This window comes from Pygoscelis adeliae, unplaced genomic scaffold (assembly GCF_000699105.1).
Source record: "Pygoscelis adeliae isolate BGI_AS28 unplaced genomic scaffold, ASM69910v1 Scaffold49, whole genome shotgun sequence".
NCBI lineage: Eukaryota > Metazoa > Chordata > Aves > Sphenisciformes > Spheniscidae > Pygoscelis > Pygoscelis adeliae.
In genome coordinates this window covers 884,445-910,379 of record NW_008825545.1, presented here as the reverse complement: position 1 = coordinate 910,379, position 25,935 = coordinate 884,445, and the positions used below count along the sequence as shown (strand labels likewise).

The window sequence follows — 25,935 nt, the reverse complement described above, 5'->3', positions numbered from 1 at the left end:
TTACTGCAGGAAATGTGAATTAATCTTAACAGCAATCCATCTTATTTATTTCTAAATTATCAATGAATAATCTAAGTGGAGAGGAAAGGTTACAAACCCTTAAGTTTTATTTTCCTGCTCAACCCTCCCTCCCCACTTCCCACTAAACTTTCACTTTATCCATTGAAAGCTTTAGATGTCCAAAAGGTATTAAAGATAAGAAGTAATCCAATAATTTGGAGAAAAGCAGAGGTACAATGCACAACTCTAGACACAAAAAAAACCTGACAAGAGAGAAAGATGACCTAAGAACTATGTCAAAGAAATGTCTCAGACCATTCTTCCTGTAAACAAAATATAGCTAGCTATGTTGAAGTCTGAAACAATTTAAATAAAGCTACTGTAGCATTCATTCACCATATGTATTCATTATAATTAGGTATATAATTATCAACGTGACTGTAATGGTAAAATATTATGAAGGATCATAAAGTAACTGTGGTCCCTTCTCAGAAAAATGCTATTATTAACTGCAAAATACCAGGATAAAGGGAGTAGGTAAAACTACAAAACCCTGTTCCTAAAAACAAGCATTCAAGTGTACACGCTGATATTAAGTACACCATTCTCTTCTGGGGTAAAGCTGCTATGAAGTTACGTCATCTTGGCTCAAAGATCTGGTCCTAAATCCTCTTTGCTGTCTTCTTTACACCTCTGACAAGACATGCAAAACCGAATTACAAGGAAAAAAGGTATAAGCAATGCTGAAGTTCCTCACCTATTCTTAATGATCAGGTACAGTTCCCCGCCTTTATCATTTTTACCTACTCTTCTGATAGTTTCATAAGTGTTTCACTGCTAGCACCCATCAGTGCTTGTGTCAATTTTTCATTGACCACTAGTGGGGATAAAGTCTGTCATGTAGCATTTCATATACTACTTGTGGATTTGTTACATTTTCCAGGACAAACATTGCACTAACTGAGCAAGTATTCTGACCTCAAAGAGATTTTTCTGAAGCAAATATTTTTTAAAATGATCCCATGATTTTCTCTCTGATGGTAAATTCATTTGGTGTCTAATAGCAGGGGGAATGAACCATTAAAAGAAGTCTGATTAGAGACTTTCCAACATTTATTTTGCAAACATCATTAACAGCAAAGTAAATAGAAGAGCAATATTCAGCGTGACAGTTTAATGAGGACTTGGTAAAATGTGCTTCCTTCTTTTCCCCTTTTTAGTTTCTCTCAGTGAGTAAAGTTTCTCTCAGTTTAATGCTTAAACTCTTAAGCATTATAATTTTGTATGAATTCATTCCTTTGGCCAATGTACAAAAATTATTTCATCACAATGCCAAAATGATTATAGCGATATCATTGATTAACTTTGTAATGGGAGTAGAAAATTCTATAAATTTAATCATTGTCTTCAAACAATAATGCATGGAAGAATGTGTTGGAATAAGTACCATTCCCTATTCTCCTTACAATCATTGTAATGTAAAATATTTAATTTCCAGCTATGTTTTGTCCCAGACAAGATCTTTGTCATTAAAATGAGAGCAGATTCTGATATGTAATATATTCTGTGACATGTCAGGGTGGCACCACTTTGACCTTTTCAGTATTCCACTTTTCATTTGTGAGCCTATTCCTTCCTTTCTGCTTCTGTTACTGATAAAAAATACAAGTTGAATAGAGGGTCAATCAAACTGGAAATTAGAGGTAAAGAGTCAAGCTCACAACAAATAAGTACCTGAAATTATAAGTACATGAAATTAATCTCTATTTTAAAAATATTTAAAACCCTACCCCATCTTTATTTTTAACTGACTGGAGAAAACTTTTGGAAAAAACCAAACCAAACCAACAAAAAACAACAAAAACCCACCCAAGTTTCCCTATTTATGTTTTCTAAACTGCTATCTCACATGTCCTCTCAGGCACTGAACTTTTTTCAGAAATTAATTTATCAATTTCCTTTCCTCAGATTTATTGCTTTCCATTATGCTTATCTTCGCATTCATTTTGCTTCCAGTTGTTGGCTACTTATCTTAAACAAGATGTAAAGTACTCAGAAAGGAGTTGAGCTGTCCTGTACATTTGTATGCCAGCAGCATAAGGGGAGCAATGTCCTGATTAAGTTCTCTTAACACACAGTTTATTAACATAGAGCTGGTAATTTTGCTGTTTTGTGTGCAGTCTTATACTATGCGGTGATTTTTATAAACCTGCCTAGACTCTATTGTCTCAGACCTCATAATTAGATGCTATTTGAACTTTCCGTTTTAAAAGTGTTTCCAGCCCTATGGTTCAGATGAAAAGTCTGAGGACAGTGGATAATAGAATCAGGCTGGAAGGGATATTAAGAAATCATTGGATCCACCTCCCAGCCCCAAGGAAGAACTAAGTATCCCTGGGCAGGTGTTTGTCTAATGCATTCTCCCTGATCCTCAGCAATGGAGGCTCCAAAATGTCCCCAAGCAATCTGGTCTAATGCTTTAATGTCTTAACCATTAAAAGGAGCTTTCCCCAAATCTAAATGGAATCATGCTAGAGATTAATTCCATTATTTCTGTTCACATACGCTGTGTTTGGATGAACAAGCGGTCCTCTACCTTTCTGTAAAAGCCATTTGTCTATTTGAAAACATTGTTTTCCATCACCTTCCCTTCTTAGTCAGCTCTTCTGCAGGCTAACAAACCACCTTGCTCAGTTGCTCCTCACAGACCACCTTTTCAAGATTTGTGATTGTCTTTGTTCTCACTTGTGGAGTCTCTCATCTTTTGTGAAGTGAGGGTCAAAACGTGTACTGAGTCAAAATGAGGTTTCACACTGCCAGGCAAATTGGAGGATTACCCAAATTATTTTACAGATGGTATGCCCATCTGCATGTTCCAGTAAAACATGAGGAATATAGGCAGGTTACTGTACTGTTTATTGTCATGCTCAGATCAGTTTTTGAGATAGTATTTTCTGACGAGTCTTTCCGTATTCCTCATTGTATAGATCCTTCTTGCTGAAGCACAATGCCTTGCATTTGTCTCTTAAATTGCATACTATTTTTTCAGACCATATCTTCAGTTTTGGACTCTAAGAATCTCTTCCAATACACTCCTAGTCCTTCCCAGCTTGAAGTCACCTCCAGATTTTACAAGCGTATCCTTCATTCCAAGTCCATCTGGACTAAGCATGAAAATATTGGCTAGTACTTGATCCAGCAAAAACACCTGCCAAATACCACACAACACATTCTTCCTTTTAAATAGAAACCATTGCTAATGACACTCTGAGAAAAGTTTTCTAAATGGGTCTGCATCCAGCCTATGATATTTTCATCTAGATCACAATTCCCAAATTTGCTCAGGAGAATACTGTATGCAACAGTTAAGATAACATTACTAAATTCAAGAGACATGACATCAAGTGCTTCTTCTCCAGCTATAAAGCTGTTATCCTGTCAAAGAAAATTATTAGATGGCTTTGATATTATTTGTTCTTGACAATTCTGCACTGGCTATTGATCATGTCCCTGTGGTTACTTATAATTTACCAGATTATTTATTTCAACATTTTTCTAGGAATTAAAAGTTATTTGTCTGTCCTGCCTCTCCTCTGCTTTCCTTCTTCAGAACCATGTGAGTCCCCGGTACCCATAATAGTTAGTAAGTTGCTATGAGCACAGAGGTTACCAAAATCAAGTGCTCTAGTAGAGAACGTAAGTCATAAGGGGAATCACCAATTTTTATGCTTCTTGGTATTACACAGATTTTGTAATGTTTAGGACACCCATTCATAATTTTAATTGTTTTGTATTCACAATCTTATTAATAATATTTAATTAATCCTATTAATATTATTTTTTTACCAAATGACAATGGTCTTTTTTTATTCTAGGATCGATCAAGATCCAACTGACACAAACTCAAGTCATTGTGATTATAATGAAATCACCGTTGATGTTCTTGCACCCATCTGAAGAACTCTCATATTTCTGGAAATGAGAAACAGTAAAAAAAGTCCTGTCCACTTTGTCTACTTTCAGGACTCAGCAGAGCTAGCTGGGCTGCAGGTGGTTTAAAGAAAAAGTGATTTTTCAGCCAATTTCAACTCAGTGAATGTCAGGGGCAGCCAATCTATTCACTGCTGTATCTAACACAATAGATAAACCGTCTCTTTTAGATATGAACTGTGGAAGAATTATCCAAGCCTTTGCTAACTCCAGATCAAACCACTGTATAGTAGTCAGCCTTGGCTCTCCCATGAAGACATCTAGGATCTGACAGCATTGATTAGAAGCTAGAAACAGAATATTTATTAGTTAACCAATCGAGGATATTATACACACCGGTTCCGTAATGGCATGAATCACTGCGTTTTTGTCTTACTGCCAAATTGTTATGAGTAATCAGCAACCTTTATGGTTCAAACACAAGTACCTGAGACACACACGTGTCTTCCTATATGACTGAGATGGTCTTTATATTTACGTGTGGTTATTGAAAATGGAAGATATTTTCTCACCCAAGCTGACTTGAAAGAACCAGAGTTCATATGTACATGCCCTGAAAGTCAAATCCAGTAGATTAATCCAGGCTTTCTGAGGAAGGACAGGAAGGCTGTTTGCAATTTTTTAAATTTTTTTTGAAAGGATATTATTTTGTGTCATTTAACACTGTACTTAGTGAAAGAACAATTCTGCCCTCTTTCAAACCACCTGCTACTCATCAACTTATTCCTTGGTGTCCAAAACCTACTGCTCCTGAGAAATCCTGCTTCTGCAGGCCTAAGGAAGGGGGGGGGGGGGGAATCAAAGGGACTTAAATATACTTCCCATAATAATGCCTGTATTTATACAGCACATTTCATCCTGAAGGAAAAACAACAAGGGTATGTCTTTGTACTTCACAGATTTTTTTGTTGTTTTTCAAATTCATCAAAACTAAAAACCAGAGATTTATCAGTGCTGGAACATGGAAAATGAGGTCTTATTGGATTATGATTTTCCTAAGACAAATCAATCACATCTCCTCAAAACTGGCTGTAATTTAGCTGGTGGTTGTTTTTTGCCCCTAATTCCCCTTTCCAAAAGGGGAGAGAGGCAAAAAATGTATGTCTCTTCAGGAGCTCTTCTTAAATTACTGCCAGAACTGTCACCCTGGTAGACGCGTGAGCAGCAAAATCATCCATAAACCCCTCCACTTGAGTCCAGGTAACACTCCTGCAGGTGTGCTGATCACACTGCGTAGACCAAGGCAGAGCTCAGCAATGCTTTGTAACCCGGCAGCTATAAATACAAAACCTGATAAACATACACTCACCAATTTCTCTTGAGATCTGAGTAAATGCCTCCACACCGCTCTCTCCATAGTTGCCTTCGGAAGCCAGCGTCGACACGTAGTTCCATCCAAGAGCCATCACGATGTCAACCATGGCCTGTGCTTGGTAGGAGTCCGGTGGGACCACTCGAGAGAAGAAGTCATACCTGGTGTTATCACTTAGTTCTGGGGCTGTAGATGCATAGCTGATTTGAGGTATCTGCAAATAGAATGACAAGTCATTCAAGCCAATCTAATACCATTTTACACTATATACTTGTATGTTTGAAAGGCTTAAAATAGATTATGCACAAGCATTGTGCAGAACTGAATATCTTGTTTTAATTAAATCAACTGATCAGAAAGCATCTCAGATTTTGCAAAATGTCAGTCAAGTCTTATTGTATAACACTCTCACCGAGAAATAATGCATTCTGCTTTTCTCCAGATGTCATGATTCTTGACATGTAAGTGTAACAACTTCTTTTTTGATCCTGGCTCTGATAGGAACAGGTGAAGAAAAAAAAGAAAAAAAAAGGAGGAATTCTTACTATTACTACAGAAGATGAAAAGGTCAGTTTTGATGACTGTGATTCTTAAAAATGTTACACTTAATTTTGATGAGTAAAATGTATATTATTTCCATTTCATTATTTTGTTTATTTATGTACATGCAAGTGTGCTTTCCCACTTCATTCCTATTTTTCAAGCTTTGTCTGTCATAGATTTTTCATTTTCCAGTTTTAATATGGTGTTGTTCATGATTTAAGAATATGGAGACTATATAGTTAATACCAAAAGCTATCTGATAAAAAAACACAAAAAAAAAAAATTATCTGTATACAATACACATATAGAGAAGGAGAAAGATTACAAGGATGGTAATCTTTGTAGAAACAAAAAAAAAAAAAAACAAAAAAAAACACTAAATAACTGAAATACCTTTTTAAAATAAATTACTATTTTCATAGGAAAAAAAAATCTAGGATGATTTTCTACTAACTCTTATCTTAAATAAATGATTTGGCAATGTCCAGAAGAAGCTGTCTGTAAGCAATATTCAATTATTCTGAGGAGTGTTTTAGTGCAAGAAAGTTTAATTAACATTTATGATAACTTAAAAGGGGAATTATTTTCTTATTTAAAATGGTAAAACTGATTAAATAGTCACTAGCTTAAAATGAAAGATACTCCAAATATTGCATTGCATTTGTAATCTATATTAATAACAGGTGCTTAATTCACATCTAACAAATGATAAAATAGTCTTCAAGAAAGCAATCTGAACAGAGTTCCTAAATTGATTCTGTTGAGAACCAAATTTAGCAGTCCCAGATAACAGGTGATCTAGTAAATGCTCACTGTTGTATTAGATGCTATAGTAGAAAGTTTTAGTGCAACCCTTAGGTCCTGTACAGTGCTTCCTCATCAACACAAACTAAAAAGGGATATGAGGCAAATATAAGGGATTCAAGGAGTCTGGTCATTAACCATACCTGCAAAGACAGCATAGACTCTTACAGCCTGAAAAAACAGTTTATAGCCTAAGGGACAGCAAAACCATTTCTCAGTCAGAAGCAAACAAAATAAACTCTTATGTAATTTGGCTGTATTCTTCTGTAAGAAATTTTCTACTCATGGAAACGCCTCAGAATAAATAATCTGAAATGTTGCAATAATAACAACCAGAGAGAACAGAAAAAAAGGAAAAGGAGGATCACAGAAAAAGTAAGCTAAAGGTTATATCTCATGGAAATCAGTATTCCTAACACAGCAAAGATCCACCAAGTAAAAATAAAGGAAAATTACAAAATTTGCCTTGTATAAATTCCCTTTCTTTCAGAAAATGTTTGAAACATCTATATTTCTTTACAGACAAGAGATTTTGCCCTGTAATAACACAAATATGCACATTTAGAGCACATATTCCCTTTTTAAATTTGCTCTATTACTCTCTAAACCAGTCATCTTTTTCCAGATGGAAAAAAAAATAAAGACATCCTCTGTGATTTCACTCATTTTGTTCCTCGGTGTGCCATTTCACAAACACTATGGCATTGTTGCACTGCTGAAAGTTATTTCATCAATAATGTTCATAAAATCAACACCAGTAAGAGATCTTTTAGACGGATACTTTGTCATTGAAAATCTTGAAGTCAGAGTTATATACATTAACTTTCTCAGTTCCTGTTTCTCTTCAGGCATGAGATGAATAACAGATCCTAGGTATGTGTTTGTAGGAGAGCCGTTGGTACAACACAGCAATGAGATGTTTCAGATCAATAGAGATATTTTATGTACTATGAATATCACTTATTTGGGGCCTTGGAAAATGCAGAGAAGAGGTGCTACTTTCTTACTTTTCAGCTCTTTGTAGTTCTGCTTCTTCCCTAGAGTTATTTCTAATAACAGTGGAAGAAAACGGAAAGTAAATATAGTCCAAATCCAACACCCTGAAATCATTTGGCATACCTAACAGGGTTAATCACCACTGGTTTATAACTTCTGCCAACTTTTCACTAGCATGAAAGAACAATATGCCATGTAAAAGTAGGGAGAAAGACAGTCTCTAAATAACAAGCCATCCCTAAGTTTTGAGAAAAATAGTTCACCCAACAGAATATGTATTTATTTTCCTTATTTCTTTTTGTATACATCCCTCGTGGTTATAGACAACACTTTACATTCAAGAATTTTCTCCCCAAAACTGCAGATCTCCTACCCAGAAACACCTCATGGATTTCTTTCTGTGAAAGCATTTTATGCAAAAGTAAACAGGAATTTTCTTCTTTGCATGCTTTTAAATGTATATTTGTATACAGGGGGCGCTGAAAAATATCTTTAAAATTTGAGGATTTGGGGTATGTTCCAACAGTTACACAGTTACTGAAAAGACTCGGACAACACTCAAAGAAATTGTTTGGCATGAGGACAAATTGTTAGGGTTTAGTGGTTCAATAATCCATGAATGTAAAATATATATGTTATAATGTAACAACTCTAGTTATGGACTGTAGGTTTAATAAACCATTTTACATGTCCCCAGGTACATGTTACAAGATAGAGCATAATGCTGCCTAAGCAAGGGAACTGTCATGCTCTATCAATTCAGTAATATGTGTTTTTAAAACTCCCTAAATACAGATTGTATTTATACTTTAAGTTCCACTGGCCCCTTGAGACATAAATTTGCATTTTGAAAGAGACCTGTAAAGGGGTTTTATATTTCTCATTCTAGATTTCTCAATCTAAATTTTCAAAATTAAATACAGTATGTGTAACATTTACATTGTATTTAAGTGCTATATAGCACTGTTAATAGCACGCTTCCTTTTCTTTGGGGGAGGGGGGAGGAAAAAAGCAATGGATTATATAACTACATTTGAATTGGTTGTCACACAACAGCTGTCACATTTACTGACAATGGCTAAAAGCATTCATGTTTGAATGTTCATTGAAATATTTTTTCTATTTTTTCCTACCCTATGGTTTGGCTTCTGCCTCCCATTAACCTATGATCTGCTGATAAACTCTCAACTTCTAGTGGGTGACAGACGAACTCTTTGAAATTATTATACAGAGGAATTCATACAAGCCTTATTTTAATTATTTTTTTGAGCTTGAGGTATCTGTTAAATGTTTGAAAACAAACATTTATAGCATGGTGCTTTGAAACAATATGCAGTTTTAGTTATGTATTGGTGTTAATCCTGGAGCATACTGAACTACTGCTGAAACTACCAGCAATCCTCCAGTCCTTTAATCTAAGTCAGTGGTGGCTTCATCTCATTCTACTATCCAGTCACTGACATTGGAAAATGATTCTGCATGCTTAAAAAAATAAAACAATTTGGAACAAAAAAAAAGAAAACAATTACTGAGAACTAAGTAGACAGGCTAAGCCTTCAAGATACATTCAAGCCAAAATCAGCAGTCAAGAATAGTCGCTGTTTTTTCTGGATCTTTTTGTATACATCTCTAAGCTGATTTAAAATCTGTCGCTAAAGAACTCCCCTTCCCAGAGGATTACAGAAGATGGAGCAATTACTTTCAGAACTAACTGTCCACAAAGCATGACTGTGGCAGCACTTCAAAGGGGGAACAACATCTGTACGAGATCTCCACCAAGCATTACTACAGAACAGACTTCTACTCTCTGATGGAGAAGGTGTGGACAAATTCACAAGTGCCAAAGGCAGCTAACTTTTCATTTATTTCAGCCAAGTGGTAAACCACTGGCAGTCCCCTGTACACTGAAAATAAAAGCCACTCACCACTCCCGAGTCCAGGACTATTCATAGGGAAGCATTACGCTGGATCTGTTCGGTGGGTCCACTGCTGGGATCCAAACCCAAAAACATAGAGGTGTGGTACTGAGGAAGGTAGAGGAAACTACGTGACCTAGGTTTGCCCTTCCAGTAAAGCGTCTTCACCACAGCAGGCAGCTCTTAGTATGCCTTCTCTCCAATGACATGCTGTCCAAGTTTTGGACAGAAGTTCACTGGAACCTTTTTTATTGAGCTTTCAAATCCATTTGCATGCTGCATTTGTCAATGTAAAGTATCAGCTGGCCATTTCAAATGCCATCTTCCTTTATACAGCCTTTCAGCTGAAAGCATGATTTGGGAGCAGAGTAGCAGACAGTTAAATGAGCTAAGCTCATAAGAAAAAAGACCTGAGAAAGGAATCACCAATAATTTTGAACATTACTGATTATGAGTTACAGCACTAACTGTGCTGTACAGTCACCCAGCGTAATGGGCTTAAATCACTCGCATCTTCAGTTTCATTACCCACTCAGTCCTATCACTACTAACTTTAACATATCAGCTAGCATTTTATTTCCTTTTTCCATTCTCTCATCACTGAGCAGTCTTTTTTTTGAGGAATATTAGCAATAGCACATTAAAAATAGTAATAATTGTAGCTAACAAATTGAAGTCAATAAACTTTAGGTTAGTGATTGCTCAATATCAACTGGCTTTTTACCACCAACTAATAAAGCTTGCAAAGGAGTAAAAGTGCTTGAAATAAAATTTGACTGTGGAAACACGTTTTCAACTTGGTGATTTTTTTGAATGTTAAATGTCTATCATTAATCATTAATGACCCCATCTTTTCAAGATTTTTATTCCCTTTTCTGTACAGCAAGAAAGAGCTCTTTGTGAGTACAAAAAACTCACAGCGGTGAAATGAATCTTCAGGGCTTAGATATTGAACAGTTGCTGGATGAGAGCTGAGGTCACTATAGTTTAGCTATTAGTCACATTGTAAATTGCCATCAGCCAGAACATCATCTTAGCCTGCTTTCACTTCTGAAAAACATGTCAGCCTGCAGTCCAGGAATGCTAAAGTCGTTCAAGGTAGACATTCAAGATTCAAAAGAGTTTGATGAGGCTTAATAACACCTTACACTATACCAAACAAGTTTAAAAATCTTCTTTTTTGTTACTAACCCTAGGAGGAGATTAAATGCACCCTGAAACTGCCCATTTCTCTCCACTGACTATAAAGGGAGCCTGGGAGATTAATTCAACTTTTATACGCGCTATGTAGAACAATACTGTAAACAGCTACATCTTCTGCTGAATCTCACAATCCCACTTATTTTGGCTACACATGACTATTAAGACATCTGTGTACAGCTAATGATCAACTTCCTTCTGCGATTTCATCTTTCTATCTATGACAAAAACTGAATAGTGATTCACACCCATGCCGTCATTAGGGACCTCATTTCATTCATTTTTAGAATAAACCAACATTAAAACATCCTGGGAAGATATAACACATTAAGACTCAGTAATGCCTTTGGAGATGTGAGATGCCCCGTTCAATGCTCAGAGCAGCTGGGCAGGGTGACACCTTGCCAAGTCCCCCAGCTACAAACCACCTCTGCTAGAGCTGATGTTGTGGAAAAGTTTCAGCATATGAAGTTTTCTGATTCAGCCTCTTTCCATGGATTTCACCATGAGGAGGAGCAATTTGTGGCAATATATTTTCCCAGTAAATGTATATAGGTATTCACTTATATTACACGTAAACACGTGTAATTCTAAACTAATTTAGACATACACACTTAATGCTCTCTCTGCATGTTAAGGACACTCAACCACAGTATTTATCGTGTGTCCAGCAACGTATTTTGTTCAGTAATTACCACAGATTTCCACACACACACCAAAAAATATGTCCATATCAACTAGAGCAAAAGCAAGAAAAAACAGGTATGTTTTTCACCTAGATGAATGCAATTTAAAATGTATTTAGCTCAAAAAAGTTTAGTAGAATTTAAAAGCTTTGGAAAGGAAAAGAACAAAAGTATAATCTGAAAGCTGCCATTAGCTGATTTCACTTGGAAGGCAGGAATTTTTTTAAATCCATTTGAATTATTCCAAGTCATTCTATTTGCAGTAAATATCATAGCAATTCCTGTCAAGGGTGCTTGCAATTCATACACCTAATGACGAGGAGCTAATGATAAGGTAGTTTCAAATCTTTTGAAAGTTCCCTATACGTTTGTATAGGTTTTGTGCAAATATATGGTCTTCATGATAAAAAGCAACATAGCTATTGCTATTTTTTCCCCCAAACACAGGGACAGAAGTGATCCATCACACCTAAATGCTTCTGAGCTGGGATGGGTAAATTATTTTACTCTTTCTTTTCACTTCCTATTACTCTCTCACTGGCTTTACTTTACTTCTGTTGCCATGAGTTACCTTCTGAAGACATATTCCTGAGCAGAATATATCTTCAATGAGCTGCACTGATCTTTTCATGAGAAAAGGACATAGCTGAGAATCAATGCAGCATGGTTTGTTGCCAACAAAATTATTTCTGCAACCATCATAGGTTGGTCTGGTATGTGAAAAATTACAGAGACAGATGCAATCGCCAGCCCAGTGGAAATATGGGGATAAAATCAAACATGCAAATCCTCTTTCATTACTGATTTTCTTTTTTTCCTCAACTACAAACACAGTAATTATCTATCATACCTATATTTCTGAGGTTGTCTCTGGTGGTCAAATGGACTAGCAACTACAGTATTCTGAATAAACCGAATTACCCTAGAGAAAGTAATTTCTTATAGTTAATACTTGTAATTGCATAGTATCAGATTATGGGATGAAAAAATACTAAAGCTCCACTGCATTGCATTCTATCCCCACCAGCCAGAAAATACCTTTTATAAAGTCTAACCAGACATGCTACAGCAAGCATATTTCAGTTTGTCACCTGCTGTGCTGCCCTGGTAGAACAGGATGCGACAAAGGAGGAATGTGTGTAATATAAAGTGTTCAAATTTGAGAAGTAGCTTCCTTCCAGTGGGTTGAAGTAGGTCAGGGACTCATTAGAAGTCATTACTTTTAATTACACACAAGGGACACTATAGAAGAAAAAATAATAATAATAGTGTGATATTACAATCTCAAATCCCATAATAGATGCAGCATCTACAAAACAAATTCACCACTCCAGAAAGTATGGGTCTCTGTGCTGTGTGATGCACTTTAGGGCAAAAACATTAAAAGGATATTTATGCATTATGAACGTTTTTATAGCTGAGGCACATCTTGTCACACTGTGCATTGCTGTGTAACTCCAGGAGGATGAGAATCCATCTAAGGACAGCTTGAACTGTCATCAGTGTTCTGTACAAGAGAATCTATTGATAAATGTTTAACAATGGCATTTTCTCAGTAAGGGAGCTCTATTCTGGTATTTCCACATCATTTTAAATCCTGGGGTTTGCCTCTCTGAAAACCAACTACATTAAGCAGTTACACATTAAATTATCCACCATCTGTAGGCAGCCTCTTTCTAAATATTTTAAACCCAGCTGAGGTCCAGGCACTGAATGATAAACTGCAGAAGCAGCAGATCAAATAAGTAATATTCATACTGAGATCAAATCACAAGGAGGGGAGGTGGGGGGGATCTTAAGCTTGGGGATGGCTGTTAGTTCTTCCTTCACAATTTCTTATGTTCTCCAATCATCAGATCAAATGGGAAGCCAAGGATGGTCAGATAGCTTTAGGGACTTCTTAAAATATTAAAATTCCTTTTTGACTTCTTGGGGAAACCCACACTTAATTATGTGTATCAATATGTTAGACTTGTGTCAATCTCTGATGAGCACATTGTGAACTCTGATATTTCAAAGCTTTTTTAGCCCTACTTTCCTCATTAGAGCTTGTCATGTCAGTGTCTAGAACTGTAATCTCTTTTGATGGGTTTGAGAAAAACATACAAAGATGTGCATTATTTTTGGTCTGAACTAACAAAGCCAACTTTTTACTATTACTCAGTAGTAATAAATTTACCTAGTAGCTCATAAAGTATTCCTCAGTCCAAATCAGGTTTCCTTTACATTCATTTACTAATTAGTACCCGAGAGAGCACAGCGGGCAACTTCAGAAATTCACCCATGGGGACACACAGTTGTCCACAGGAATTTTTCTGATTACAGAGACCATCACTATGGAAGAAGAGAGTGCTCTCAGCAGAATGCAAGATGGGTGCTCTGCTTAATGGACAGTTCGGATCTTTGCATTCACTTTTTAATGGTACAAGGCCACTTTTACACCACTGGCTGAGCAGTAGTACTATCTTTTTGCTACCCGTGCTGCCAACTTAACTCATGAGATACAACTGAAAAATATCATGAGGAGGGAAAGCAAATTTTGTATTGTCCACAGCTCTCTCCACAGTTGTGGACAACATGAACCTATGTAAACGGGGCTCAGCTGGCCAGACACATATGACCAGTGCTTTAGCAGGTGCTTTCATGTGTTCTAGGGTATTCTGCCTACACTTTGGCTACGGCCCCAAAAAGCCCAGCTTTCCTGTTATCTGTCTGCCCCATGCTAATGACTTGGATACCTCATATCAGAGTACATTAAGGGAATCTCTATGATTCACCATAGCTAGGGATTCCTTCTGCAGCGTAGGCAGTTCATATGGGATTAAAAGCATCATCTTAAATCCATGTATTACAGACTTGGAAGAAGATAAATGAAAGGTGTCCCTTTTTTGTGTGTGTTCAGATGATTTTTCTTCATTTCTTAAAACAATCAGACTTGGTAGTTAAACAATTTTACTTTGAGTTTTTAACCTTATAAGTTACAAGAAGAAAACATTAGCCAGTCCCAAACCATTTGCAAAAAGTTAAATGTTTCCTGTACTACCACAGGATGCTAAGTCCAGTTGCTACTGGTAGAAAAGTTGAAGAAAAAAGCAAAACATTTCCAATCAAAAGATTGGAAGTTATCTATGAATTAAGCTCTGAGGCCCATGGGAGTGATATCCAACCCTTCCTTTCTATTCAAAATGTACTTCATTTTAAAAACAGTAGGGTGGCTGTGGAAAAAAGTCATCCTCCTCCGCATGGTTCCTGAACACCATATCGCAATGTCTCTTCTTTTCCATCATTACCAGATTTCCATTCTGATTTCTGACTTAAACTTTATAGTTTATCACTACATCGATCCATGGATTACCTTATCAAAAGCATCATGGCAAGCAGAGAGATGAAAATCCAGGCAACCCAAGTGAGAGCACAATGGTGTATATACAAAGAAGGACTACATTGCCACTGGTCTGAAGACGCTCTGCAACAGCTTGTACAGAATTTTGGAAATTTGTGAAAACCTAAATATTTAAAATCCATGAACTAGACAGGTGCAGTAGAAAAAATGAATGGAAGGCCGGGGGGGGGGGGGGGGGGGGGGGGGGCGGAGGGACACAAAACAGAACAAAACTAATTATGCGATCAAAGTGATTTCAAATAAAAGGAATTACCTACTGTGTTGTTTCCTTGTGTCTAACAGCGTCAGAGTCTGGAATCCTCAAAAATACAACCTGGCTGCCAATGGGCTAATCTTACTTGGCCCTTTTGAAAATCCCAGCCTTGCAACATAAAAAAGCAGATATAAGTGCATTATCTACCATTTGGGGATTGTTCACAAGAATAACTATCACAATCTCAGCCTAGAAAAAAGAAGCCTCGGCATATGGGCTAAAAGGTACATTGTACAAAGTACAAAAGTACACCTCGTCCCCTCCCTCCACCAAAAAACCTATATTGAAACATGCACATCCAAGCAAATGCAGCAACTTAGTACCCACCATTTCCACCAAGGCATTTTGCAGACTGGTTTTGGGGCCTTCAGGAAGTACATGGTTCTTTGGATACTGCTCCACAACCAAAAAGTCAGAACAGCACAAACAGTGCTCAGAGTCTCTCTAACTGGATAGTAAGACCAAAGAACACTGAAAATTAGAACTTAAGGAGAAAAAAAATAGCACTTTAAATAGACTCCATAAACTACCCATAATAATACATGGTACCAAACAGAAAGGAAAAAAATCAGCTTTCATAAATACCTGTGTTTCATAAATTTTGTCATTCAGGTAGCATAGGTACAGAATTACAAGTTATACTCAGCACACACAAACAAACCACAACACAAGGAGGTTGTGTCCACGGTCAGGCATATCAGAGATACCCTTGAAGACTAAACGCATCCATCACTTATTTTGACCCTGCCAGTAATCATGAGTAAAGTTTCCAAAAAGGAATAAGATTGCCCTGAAAGTCAGGAATTACAAAAGAAATTATTCTATTTCTATATAAAAATATTTTTATGTATGTAGGTATAAAACATGTACACAAATGCACACACATATTCCATGTGTTGGGCCCTTTTTCTTTCCTTTCTGACAGAGTGGTTAGTGGTTTATATTTCCCCACTGGGGAGGCTACCCAAATTTTGTTTCTAAGCTGATATTGTTACTGACTCAAATTAAACAAGAAGATGAACTTTAAGAAAAGCACAGCTTGAAGGGAATAAGATCACTTGAAGAAAAAGAGAGATCTTTCCTACCTGTACAGCAGTACATTCTTAGCTTCTCCCCATTTAATGGAGAGAATTAGAATATCGGGGAAAGCTTTCTAAAAATAGTTCAATGCTATTTCTTATTGAACTGTTCCCTATTTCCTATATATAGAGATAGGTATTTTTCCCTGAGAGTTTTCTCCTTTCTTACTATAACTCATACTTACTTTTTTCCCTCAGACATTTCAACAACTTATAGTTCCCTCCTGCTATCTTCTTGATGTTTTCTCTCTTTCCTCTGTTGAACATGTCCTTCTTCCCAGATATCCCTTTTCCTTCACACCTGGTTTCCCTACCTCTTCTCACTCACTCCCCCTTTCTCAGTCACAACTTGACTGAAGTGAGAAGGAAGAGTGGACAGCGATTAGTTTCTAAAGAGCTGACTTCGGATTCTCAGTTCCAGTTCTGCTTCTCCCCTTCAGCAGCCTACGGTTCAGAGATACTCAGTGTTTCCACTTGGCCCAGCAGAAAGGGCAAAGGGGAACTCCTCGTCTGTGAAATAAGCCTGGACAGGGTCACTCCTCACTCTCATCTACTGAGTAAGCCTTCCTTCCCCATAATAGGCATTTTTTCTTTTTGACTGCATTGGGAACACATCCACAAAGTCAGCAAAAGCAATATTTGATGTAGGAAAAAAGCCTATATTGGATGAGCGTTTCACATAATTTCTGCAAATTTCCTTTTCCCTATTTTTATTCATTGCAATTTATGTATAAATCAGTTTACCGTTATCACCACCATACAGCCTTGTTTGAGTGCTAGCCTTAGCCTTCCTTGCTAGTGCGATGGAGATTTCCTCCCTAGCTGTGACTCTCCAATATCTCTAAGTCCAAACAGAGATGATATATAAGTCCTTTTGAAGGTTCTTAAAAGTCCTCCTCGGTTAGCTTGATCCTGTAAGTTTAGTCCCACCATGAACGCCCTACTTCAGCAGCTCGGCAGGATGCTGAAAGAAGAGGGTGTGAGGAGCTTTCAATAAGCTCAAAAAGCTCCACCACTCACTTTTTCTCATTTCAGCAATCCCAGTAACACCCCATATTTCTGACAGGATGTCAATAGTCAGAGGCAGGGCTTGCTGACAACCACTTTATGTCGCCCTGTGAATCGGCTCCCCTGCTTGCCTTCACGCCTACAGTAATCAGCACACCTTTGCCATGCAGCACAGACAGGCAGTGCTTCAGCAGGCAGGCAAGGGAACCTTGGCCCCAGGGCTCCACACAAACCTTCACTTTCACCTAAAGGGGGTGAAAATGCCCATGTCAGCCCACGACACATTTCACGGAATTCAGTGTCTTTATTTGGGTAGAACAAGAAACCAATTGGTCTTGTTCTGACCAAACATTGGGAACCTTTATATGCTTAGACTGCTGAAAATTATTCTTTTGACTGATGGAAAACACCTGTTTTTCAGCTTGAATACAGATCTTTTTAAGAGAACCCCACGTTTACCAGACAGTGTTTCAGTCTGCAGCTACTTGTATGCAGCACACTGGTGTACTGATCAGTAGTCTTTGGAAATCTCCTTTTGTATACTGTGCACAAATGATTTGTATTAGGAACTAGAGTATCACTGTAACACTTCTGAATACTATAGCAGCTTTTGATGAGTGAACATCTTTTATTTTGAAATTGCCCTCCCTCAGTCTGTTGCTGCATATGTTAAAAGACCCCATCAAAAGCAAAATTACACTAAACTTAATTTAAAAGTGTCAAGTGCATTGAATAAACATTGACATTGAATAAACATAGACATCAAAAGCCTGAGTGGATGCTCCTGATGACAAGTGGTGTGGGAATGCCAGTCTGTGCTGAGCCTGATACAATTCCATTTCTATCTAGTTATCGAAATTGCTTCACAAATATATTTCTGCATATCAGTGTCACCTATGCACTTCCAGGCACTGGAATAGTTGGTTTAAAATTACCAACTGAAAGAAATCAACATATTTTTCCATGGAATATCAATGTCATCTACATCTCTTTCAAAAAAAAAAAAAAAAAAAAACCACAAAAAAACCCACACAACTTCGAAGCATTTGTTTTTGATATCTTTAGTCTGTCTTCTCTTTCACAGCTTGTAGATCTTACTTTTTAATCATAAAGGCCACAAAGCACCGAGGTTTATTGGAACAGAATTTGTGGGCTCCGTCTGGCACGTGGGCTGCCTATATAACATATGGCGAAGTTAAGCACCTTGGAATGGGATTCACATGATACTTCCTGAGCTAGCCAGTAGGAAATACCAAGCAAGAAATGTGTCCAAGATCACATTTCTTTGGTGTAGGTGGAACCAAAACCGCAGTTAATAGCCCAAAGCTGTCTTTCACACATAAGACTGGCTCACACCAGTTTTAAAAACATGTCTGGAGAAGAGGACAGTGTTGCCATCTCTATTTATTTTTTACAGAAAAGCTAGTTGCCACAGAGCCCATGTTTATCCACTTGCATCTTCACTCTTAGTTGGGAGCCCTTCTTTTGTGTAGGGCTGATGACCTCCCTCAAGTCCCTTTCCTCTAGGTTAAAAACCAATACAGAAAGGATTATAGCAGAAGCCAAAGTGTGAAATATGTCTCTTATGTCACCTTTAGCATGCATACAGCCTGAACCAGATCTCCCAAGGGATTGCTCTAACACTGGCCAGACTGAGATGGGAAGGACCCTTTCACCCTCCCGTGGCAACAGGAGCCTGCATGAATGAGTTGCATAAAGCTGGAGAACAAACAAGTGCAGCAGACATAATTGCACAGCTCTGCAATATATCTGAGCTGGGGCAGGTCCCCAGATCTGGTCTTCACTTCTTGAGGTATCTTTAACACTGAATAATATATTATTTGCCAAACATGTAGGCAATAAGCTAACTGCCAAGGTGGCAGCCCTTGTGGGGAAATGCAGTCACAGAGCTGTAAATGCTGAGAGAACTTTGCTGGCCCAAATTAGACACCAGAAGTTTCACAGATCCAAGAACATCTTTACAAATCACAGACTGAGATATCTGAGTGCCACTTTAGGCACATAAGAGGGTTGTGTGAGGTCTTACTTATTTTATAGTTGGACTACCTAGCCCAGATAACTCCAGATTTATGAAAAAAAATTAAGGGGTCCAGTTGAATTTTGCAGTTTCCAAACAAATCTGCAAATCTTCTGTGTCAGATTTCTGAAGAATTAGGATAAAAGAAATTTCTGCCTGACAGAATTCCCCATACAATTGAATGAAATTATTTTCTATACATTTGTACACCAGTCAGTCTTATCTATTATTTCTGAGCATTTTTCCCTGCACACTTTATATTATATATCCTTTCCACTCACTTAATTTGGCTGAGCCAGCAGTTAAAAATATTTTACTCAAGAGAGAAAAATTTTGGCTTTATATACACGGGTGTCACAAGTCAGACTCTAACAAAAAGAGTGAATGGCTTCAAATACACTTCTCCATGTACAGAAGAGAGTTTTGTATGGAATACATAAGAATAAAAACAGAGCTACCGTCAGTGCTTTTGCTGGAGGCCAATAGCCCCAGAGTCCCTCTACCACCTGGGGTGTCAAAGTGAAGGGCACCTTCAGAGGCCAGCTCACTCTCTGCACTGCCTGATGGACACAAGCCTCAGGACTGGAGTCTCCGGAGCCCACTCTGTCTTGCAGCCAACTGTGGAGCAAAACGGGATTTTCAGACAGGCAGATGGTTGCAGAAACCCAGGCCCTCACGTTGGGTGCTTTGCCTCGCTAGCCAACACACAGGGAGCCATAGGTGAGAACAAAGCGTGGTTCCTCACCCCAGTGCAACCTCGCAGGAGGCAGAGCACGACTGTAGTTCCACGGGGGGGCAGGAGCAGAACGGTTCACCCCACTATAGCAGAGGCAAAGGCTTTGCATTTTTCTTAGTACCCTGAGAATGAAACCCCCCTCTGAGCTTCTGCAGCTCAGGTGGGGTGCTAGTGCTGCTGCCCCTCCGTTCAGTCCTGTGGGATCAAAGCCAGGGGCTGCACACTGAGAGAGCGAACCACAATACCGCACAACGCTGTGCCAGAACGTACAGAGCATCTTGCAACTCCATCAACAGAAAGAAGCCAGCATTTCTGGGGCACTTCATTTACTTTCTTTCTAGTCAGGGATACATCAGTGACAACAAGACACTAAGTGCACAGGTAGTACCATCGCTTTAAGGCCTATAGATTAAGTTATAGGGGCGCAAAAAGGCTCAGCAAATACTGGTAGCTCGCTAGACAGGAGATCATTTAAATCTTTGCACAAGAGCTAGACCAGCCACATTATACCATCACTTTTTCCACATGGTGGTTTTTATTTTCCCCCTCCCACACCAGGACTGCTCACTTCAAACCACAAACTACTGATATTATTAGTGGCGTTTTCTCAACTTTTCCTAAAAGCAGAGAAACAAACAGAAAAACCCTCTTCAGGCCTCTGTTTCATGGTTTGGATGCATACATGTCACACAATACAGAAAGCGCTCCCAAGAAGCCTTTCCACATGGAAATTACTGGGTTGTCTCCATGCCACCATTTCACCATTGACTTCAGAAATCTCAGCTCTACAGAAGAAATTTCCAGAAAGATAACTAACAATCAGGATCTCATGTGACGTGAGCATCAGCCTCTCCTTACCATAATTCTTGAAGCTGTAAGACAAAACTAATGCATATTTCCTTTATTCCCTAAATTGACTCAGAAAATATAAGGCTCAAGTCCCAAACTCTGTAAATTCACTATCCACGTGCTTATTAAGGTCAAGGAAGCTTTTCACAGATGTGGAATTTTACCTGAAAGCAGCAGTTGAAGAATCAGAATCAAACAGATGATCAGAAATGTGATCTCCTCACACACATCTTTTTTAAAACTTGTATATACACGCCTACATATTCTCAAGAAATAAGAAGCACTTGAGATTCTTCTCACACTGCATCAATTTCCACATCTTATCTCACTTCAGCTCATACCTGCTGCAGAAATGAAATCTAAGAAAAAAAATTAACATGCTCAAACCTACCAGTTAATAATAAATTCCTGGTGTATAGTCAGAATGGGTTAATTTTTTTTATCTGTTTAGAATGCAAAAAGCAGCAAGTTAAATACTGAATTCTCTCTCAGAATGTGAAAAATATATTATCTTTTTTATTGACTGTAAACATTCAATCTAAGGAACAGTTGGAAGGTAGACTCCGGAATACCTGCTTTGATTAGTCAACAGATGCTCTACAGAGTCAAAACTTACTTACTCCCTGAGTTTTGACTTTTATTTTTGACTCAAACAATAACAAAATAGAAACCTAAGCTTTTTTTCCCCCCGACTGACTACAGCAGCAGCAGCTCTCTAAAAACTGTCTCTGCTCTGATACTTGATTATATCAGCTTCAGGGAAAGTTTCCTATATCTCGGATAATTTCCACCTGCTTGTATGAGTCACCTGTTAGTACAGCTGCTTCTTAATGGTAGTAGTGACTTGCAGCTGAGATAAGAGTGAATTCAACAACTAAAGATCAAAAGGTGATTTGATAGTCTAATATATTAGTTTCTTCCACTGACAGAAAAGTTATTTCCTTATATAAATAAAATCATGACATGATCCAGTAGCTAAAATGAGGAAAGTAAAATATTAGGACTAGAAATAATATAAAGATATTTAATGCTGAAAGTAACAAATAACTAGAAAACTGTGCTGGACTCTGCTTCTTGATATCTAGTGTAAGATAGCAGAGTACAGAGCCCAGACTTCAGATCAGCAGACTTCAATTTATTCAGGAAACTGCTGGGTGTGATCCTATGGCAGCTCTGAAAAGTAAAGGAGTTCAGGGAAGTTGGTGGGTCTTTCAGACAGCATCCTACAAGTGCAAGAGCAGTCCTTCCCAACATTGAGGAAGACCAGCAAACTTACCAGAAAATCTGCATGACTGAGCAGGGAACTTATGGTGTAGAGACTTTAGAAGGCAATATACAGGAGGAGGATGCGGGGACCAGGTACAGGAATTTAAAAACATTGCTTGGGCAGGCAGGGATGGTGTCAGAAAAGCCAAAGCTCACCTAGAGCAGAAGGGACATCAAAAGCAGCAAAAAGAGCTTCTACCAATACATTCATAGGAAAATGCTGAACAAGGACAACGTGGGCTCATTGCTGAATGGGGTGGGTGATTTAGTAACAGCAGACGCAGATAAGGCAGAGATACTCCATGACTTCTTTTCTCCAGTCTCCACCAACAAGGTTTCTCAGGCCTCTCAGCTTAGTGAAAGGGTTCACAGAGGAAAACTTGCAGTGGATGAGAATCAAGTCAGGGATTACTTGAGATAAATCATCCTGTGCACGTCCATGGACCCTGTTGGGCTGCAACCAAAGGTTCTTAGAGCACTGGCCGATATCTTTGCAAGATCACTCTCGATCACCTTTGAAAGGTCATGGAGACTGGGAGAGGTGCCCCATGACAGGAAGAAAGCAAATGTTACACTCCAGCTTCAAAAAAAGTGAGAAGGGGAACTAGGTCCAGATTGGCCTCACCTCAGTCCCTGGAAAAATCATGGAGTGAGTCTTCTCGGAGTACATCTCTGGACACATGAAGAAGAAGATGACTGGGCAAAGAAGATTTACCAAGGGCAAATCACGCGTGACCGCCCTGATAGCTCTCTACAATATAGTGACTGGGTCTGTGGTCAACGAGAGAGCAGGGGATGCCATTTACCTTGACTTTAGCTTTCAACACTGTCTCCCACAGTATTCTTGTATCCAAATTACAACTTTATAATCTGGTGGTGAACAACTGGACAGGTAAAAATCCAGCTGGACGATCAGGAGTTGGTCATGATTAAGGGGCCATACCCCATCTGGAGGCTAGTAACAAGTTGACTACCACAGGGGTCTATCCTGGGACCCATCCCATTTAACATTTTTACCAGTGACCTCTAGGTCATTGAGACAATGGAGTGCACTCTCATCAAGTTTGCGGATTACACCAAACTGGGAGAAACAGTGGATATGCTGCAGGGCAGGGCTGTCATATAAAGGGACCTAGACAGGCTTGAGGAACAGGCCAACAGGATCCTCATGAAATTCAACAAGGACAAATGCAAATCCCTGCACCTAGGAAGGAAGAGCTCCTTGCAACAATCCAGGCTGGGAAATGATGAATGGGGAGCAGCTCTGTGGAAAAGGCCCTCAGAAGACAGCAGCATGAGCCAGCAGTACCATGGCAGCAAAGAGGACCAGCAGCATCCTGGGCTGTAGTAACAGGAGCAGTACACAAAGGGAAGGGATTATCACACTCCACTCATCACTTGTTAGACCACATTTGGAATACTGTGCAAAGTTTTGGGTCCCCCAGTACAAGACAGATATGGATAAACCAGACCAAGTTCAGCAAAGGGTCACCATGATAGTTGGGAGCTGAAGCTCTTGCCCTGTGAGGAGAGGCTGAGGGAGCTGGGGGGCAAAGAGGCTGAGGGAGCTTCAGCCTGGGGCAAAGTTGGCTTGAGGAAAACTGAACAACAGCCCTCCAGCATCAAAAGATGTGCCCAGACTCCACAGCCATGCATGGTGGCAGGGTGAAAGACAACAGGCAAAAGTTGAAACAAGAAAGGTTCAGACTGATATGAGGAGAAACTTTTTCACCATAAGGACAGCCAGACAGTGCAACAGGCTGCCCAAAGAGTCTCTCTCCATCCTTGGGGTTTTCAAGACCCAGCTGGATAAAGACCTGAGCAACTTGTCTGATCTCATAGCTGACCTTGTTTTGAGCAGGAGGCTTGTTCATCCTACCTTACTGGTGACAGGACTGAGCTTTGAGTTAAGTTGTCCTCAGTGCTCTCTGTAGTTCATGAAGAGAGACAGAAACCTCCACTGGGTAATTCACATCTAAATGGACAGATAAACCTTTACTGGAGACCTATTTGTCTCCAGTGACTGCAGAGAGAGCTTAGATTAAAGTCACAGCCTCAATAATATTCAGATATCTTTCTGTGTACCAAAAAAACAGCAAATATTTGTCTCAATTCTTGTTTAAATTTAGAATTTAAATGGAAGTAGCATTATCTGACCTAATTTTAGTCCTTCTCTATGTCCTGACAGAGGAAAGTAAATATAACACAGTCATTGCAAACATGTAAGATCCTAAACCTGTACAGATTTTGTTGCTACCTTAGGAATTGCAGCTGCACTGTCAGATGTTGGGGTTACTTTCTCTAAGACTTTCCGTGGGGAAAAGAAGGTGTATTAAACTTCATTCAGTAAATCATAAAAATTATAAAGGAGGTTTACAATATATTGCTGAACCTTAAAAAGCAAACAGACATGAAAGGTTTCATAGTAAATAAAAAGACTTACAACTGTATGGGCAAGAATAGCATGCTGCGGCAGCACAAAAAGGGAAATTTGCATTGAACCTAGAAATAAACCCCCAAAATTTCTTAAAATATGCATATATGCACATGCACAGAGTGTAATAATAGACCACAGCAAGAACTGAGGTCCAGTTCCTGTCAGTAAGGGAATCTACTCCACTACTGCAGCAGCCCCAGTGGTGCCCCTCACTAGCAAAATGCCAAGGAATTTCTTGGCTCCTCATGCATCCTGATTTTGATCCTATAATATGGGCAGTAAATAAGGCAAGGCACGTGTGCACCTCTGTCTGCTAAGGTCCAGTTTCCAGAGGTATATGGTGTTCTCACATGAGGGGCACCACTAGCCCTAAAGACTACTAGGAAAGTGAAAGATATCTTCCAAAACTTCCTTCTCCTTTTCATATACAGAAGGAACGCCTTACTGAGAATGACAGTCTTCACCATCTAGAAAACTCAAGATATTTTAGCAAAATGCTGTTTATGTATTTGTAAAAAACCAAATAAAAAAAAATTTGAACCACACATCAGTTCCATCAACCAGCTAAAAAAGTCAACTTCACATCAGCAAAGAGACAAAAAACTTTATCTGTATTTCTGCCCTTTCTACAAGGAGGGGCTGGTGGGGAATGTGAAGCTCAAGGGCAGCCTGCACTACAGTGACCACGAAATGGTGGAGTTCAAGGTCCTTAGGGCACCGAGGAGGGCACACAGCAAGCTCAAAACCCTGGACTTCAAGAGAGCAGACTTTGGCCTCTTCAGGGATCTGCTTGGTTGACTGCCATGGGACAAAGCCCTGGAGGGAAGAGGGGCCCGAGAAAGCTGGGGAAGGATCACCTCCTTCAAGCTCAGGAGCGATGCATCCCAACAAAGAGGAAGTCAGGCAAAAATGCCAGGAGGCCTGCATGGATGAACAAGGAGCTCCTGGACAAACTCAAACACAAAAAGGAAGCCTAGAGAAGGTGGAAGCAAGGACAGGTAGCCTGGGAGGAATACAGAGAAATTGTCGGAGCAGCCATGGATGAGGTTAGGAAAGCTAAAGCCCTGATAGAATTAAATCTGGCCAGGGACATCAAGGGCAACAAGAAAAGACTCTATAGGTATGTCAGGGATAAAAGGAAGACTAGGGAAAATGTGGGCCCTCTCCAGAATGAAACGGGACACCTGGTTACCTGGGACACAGAGAAGGTGGAGGTACTCAATGACTTTTTGTCTTGGTCTTCACTGGCAAGTGCTCAGGCCTCACCGCCCAAGCTGCAGAAGGCAAAGGCGGGGACTGGGAGAATGAAGAGCCACCCACTGTGGGAGAATCATAGAATCATAGAATCATTAAGGTTGGAAGAGACCTCTAAGATCATGGAGTCCAACTGTCAACCCAACACCACCATGCCCACTAAAC

The 25,935-nt window shown here is 39.0% G+C and overlaps 1 protein-coding gene across 1 annotated transcript in view; it reads right to left on the bottom strand.

Annotated features, from left to right (window-relative positions):
• GRM8 (glutamate receptor, metabotropic 8) overlaps positions 1 to 25,935 on the bottom strand; it is a gene marked incomplete at its 3' end in the record, with an annotated part of 325,095 nt that overhangs the window by 251,810 nt on the left and 47,350 nt on the right. Inside the window, exon 2 of the mRNA XM_009332028.1 lies at positions 5,300 to 5,516. Within this exon, the coding sequence (XP_009330303.1) occupies positions 5,300 to 5,516 (217 nt within the window). The remainder of the gene's footprint in view (positions 1 to 5,299; positions 5,517 to 25,935) is intronic.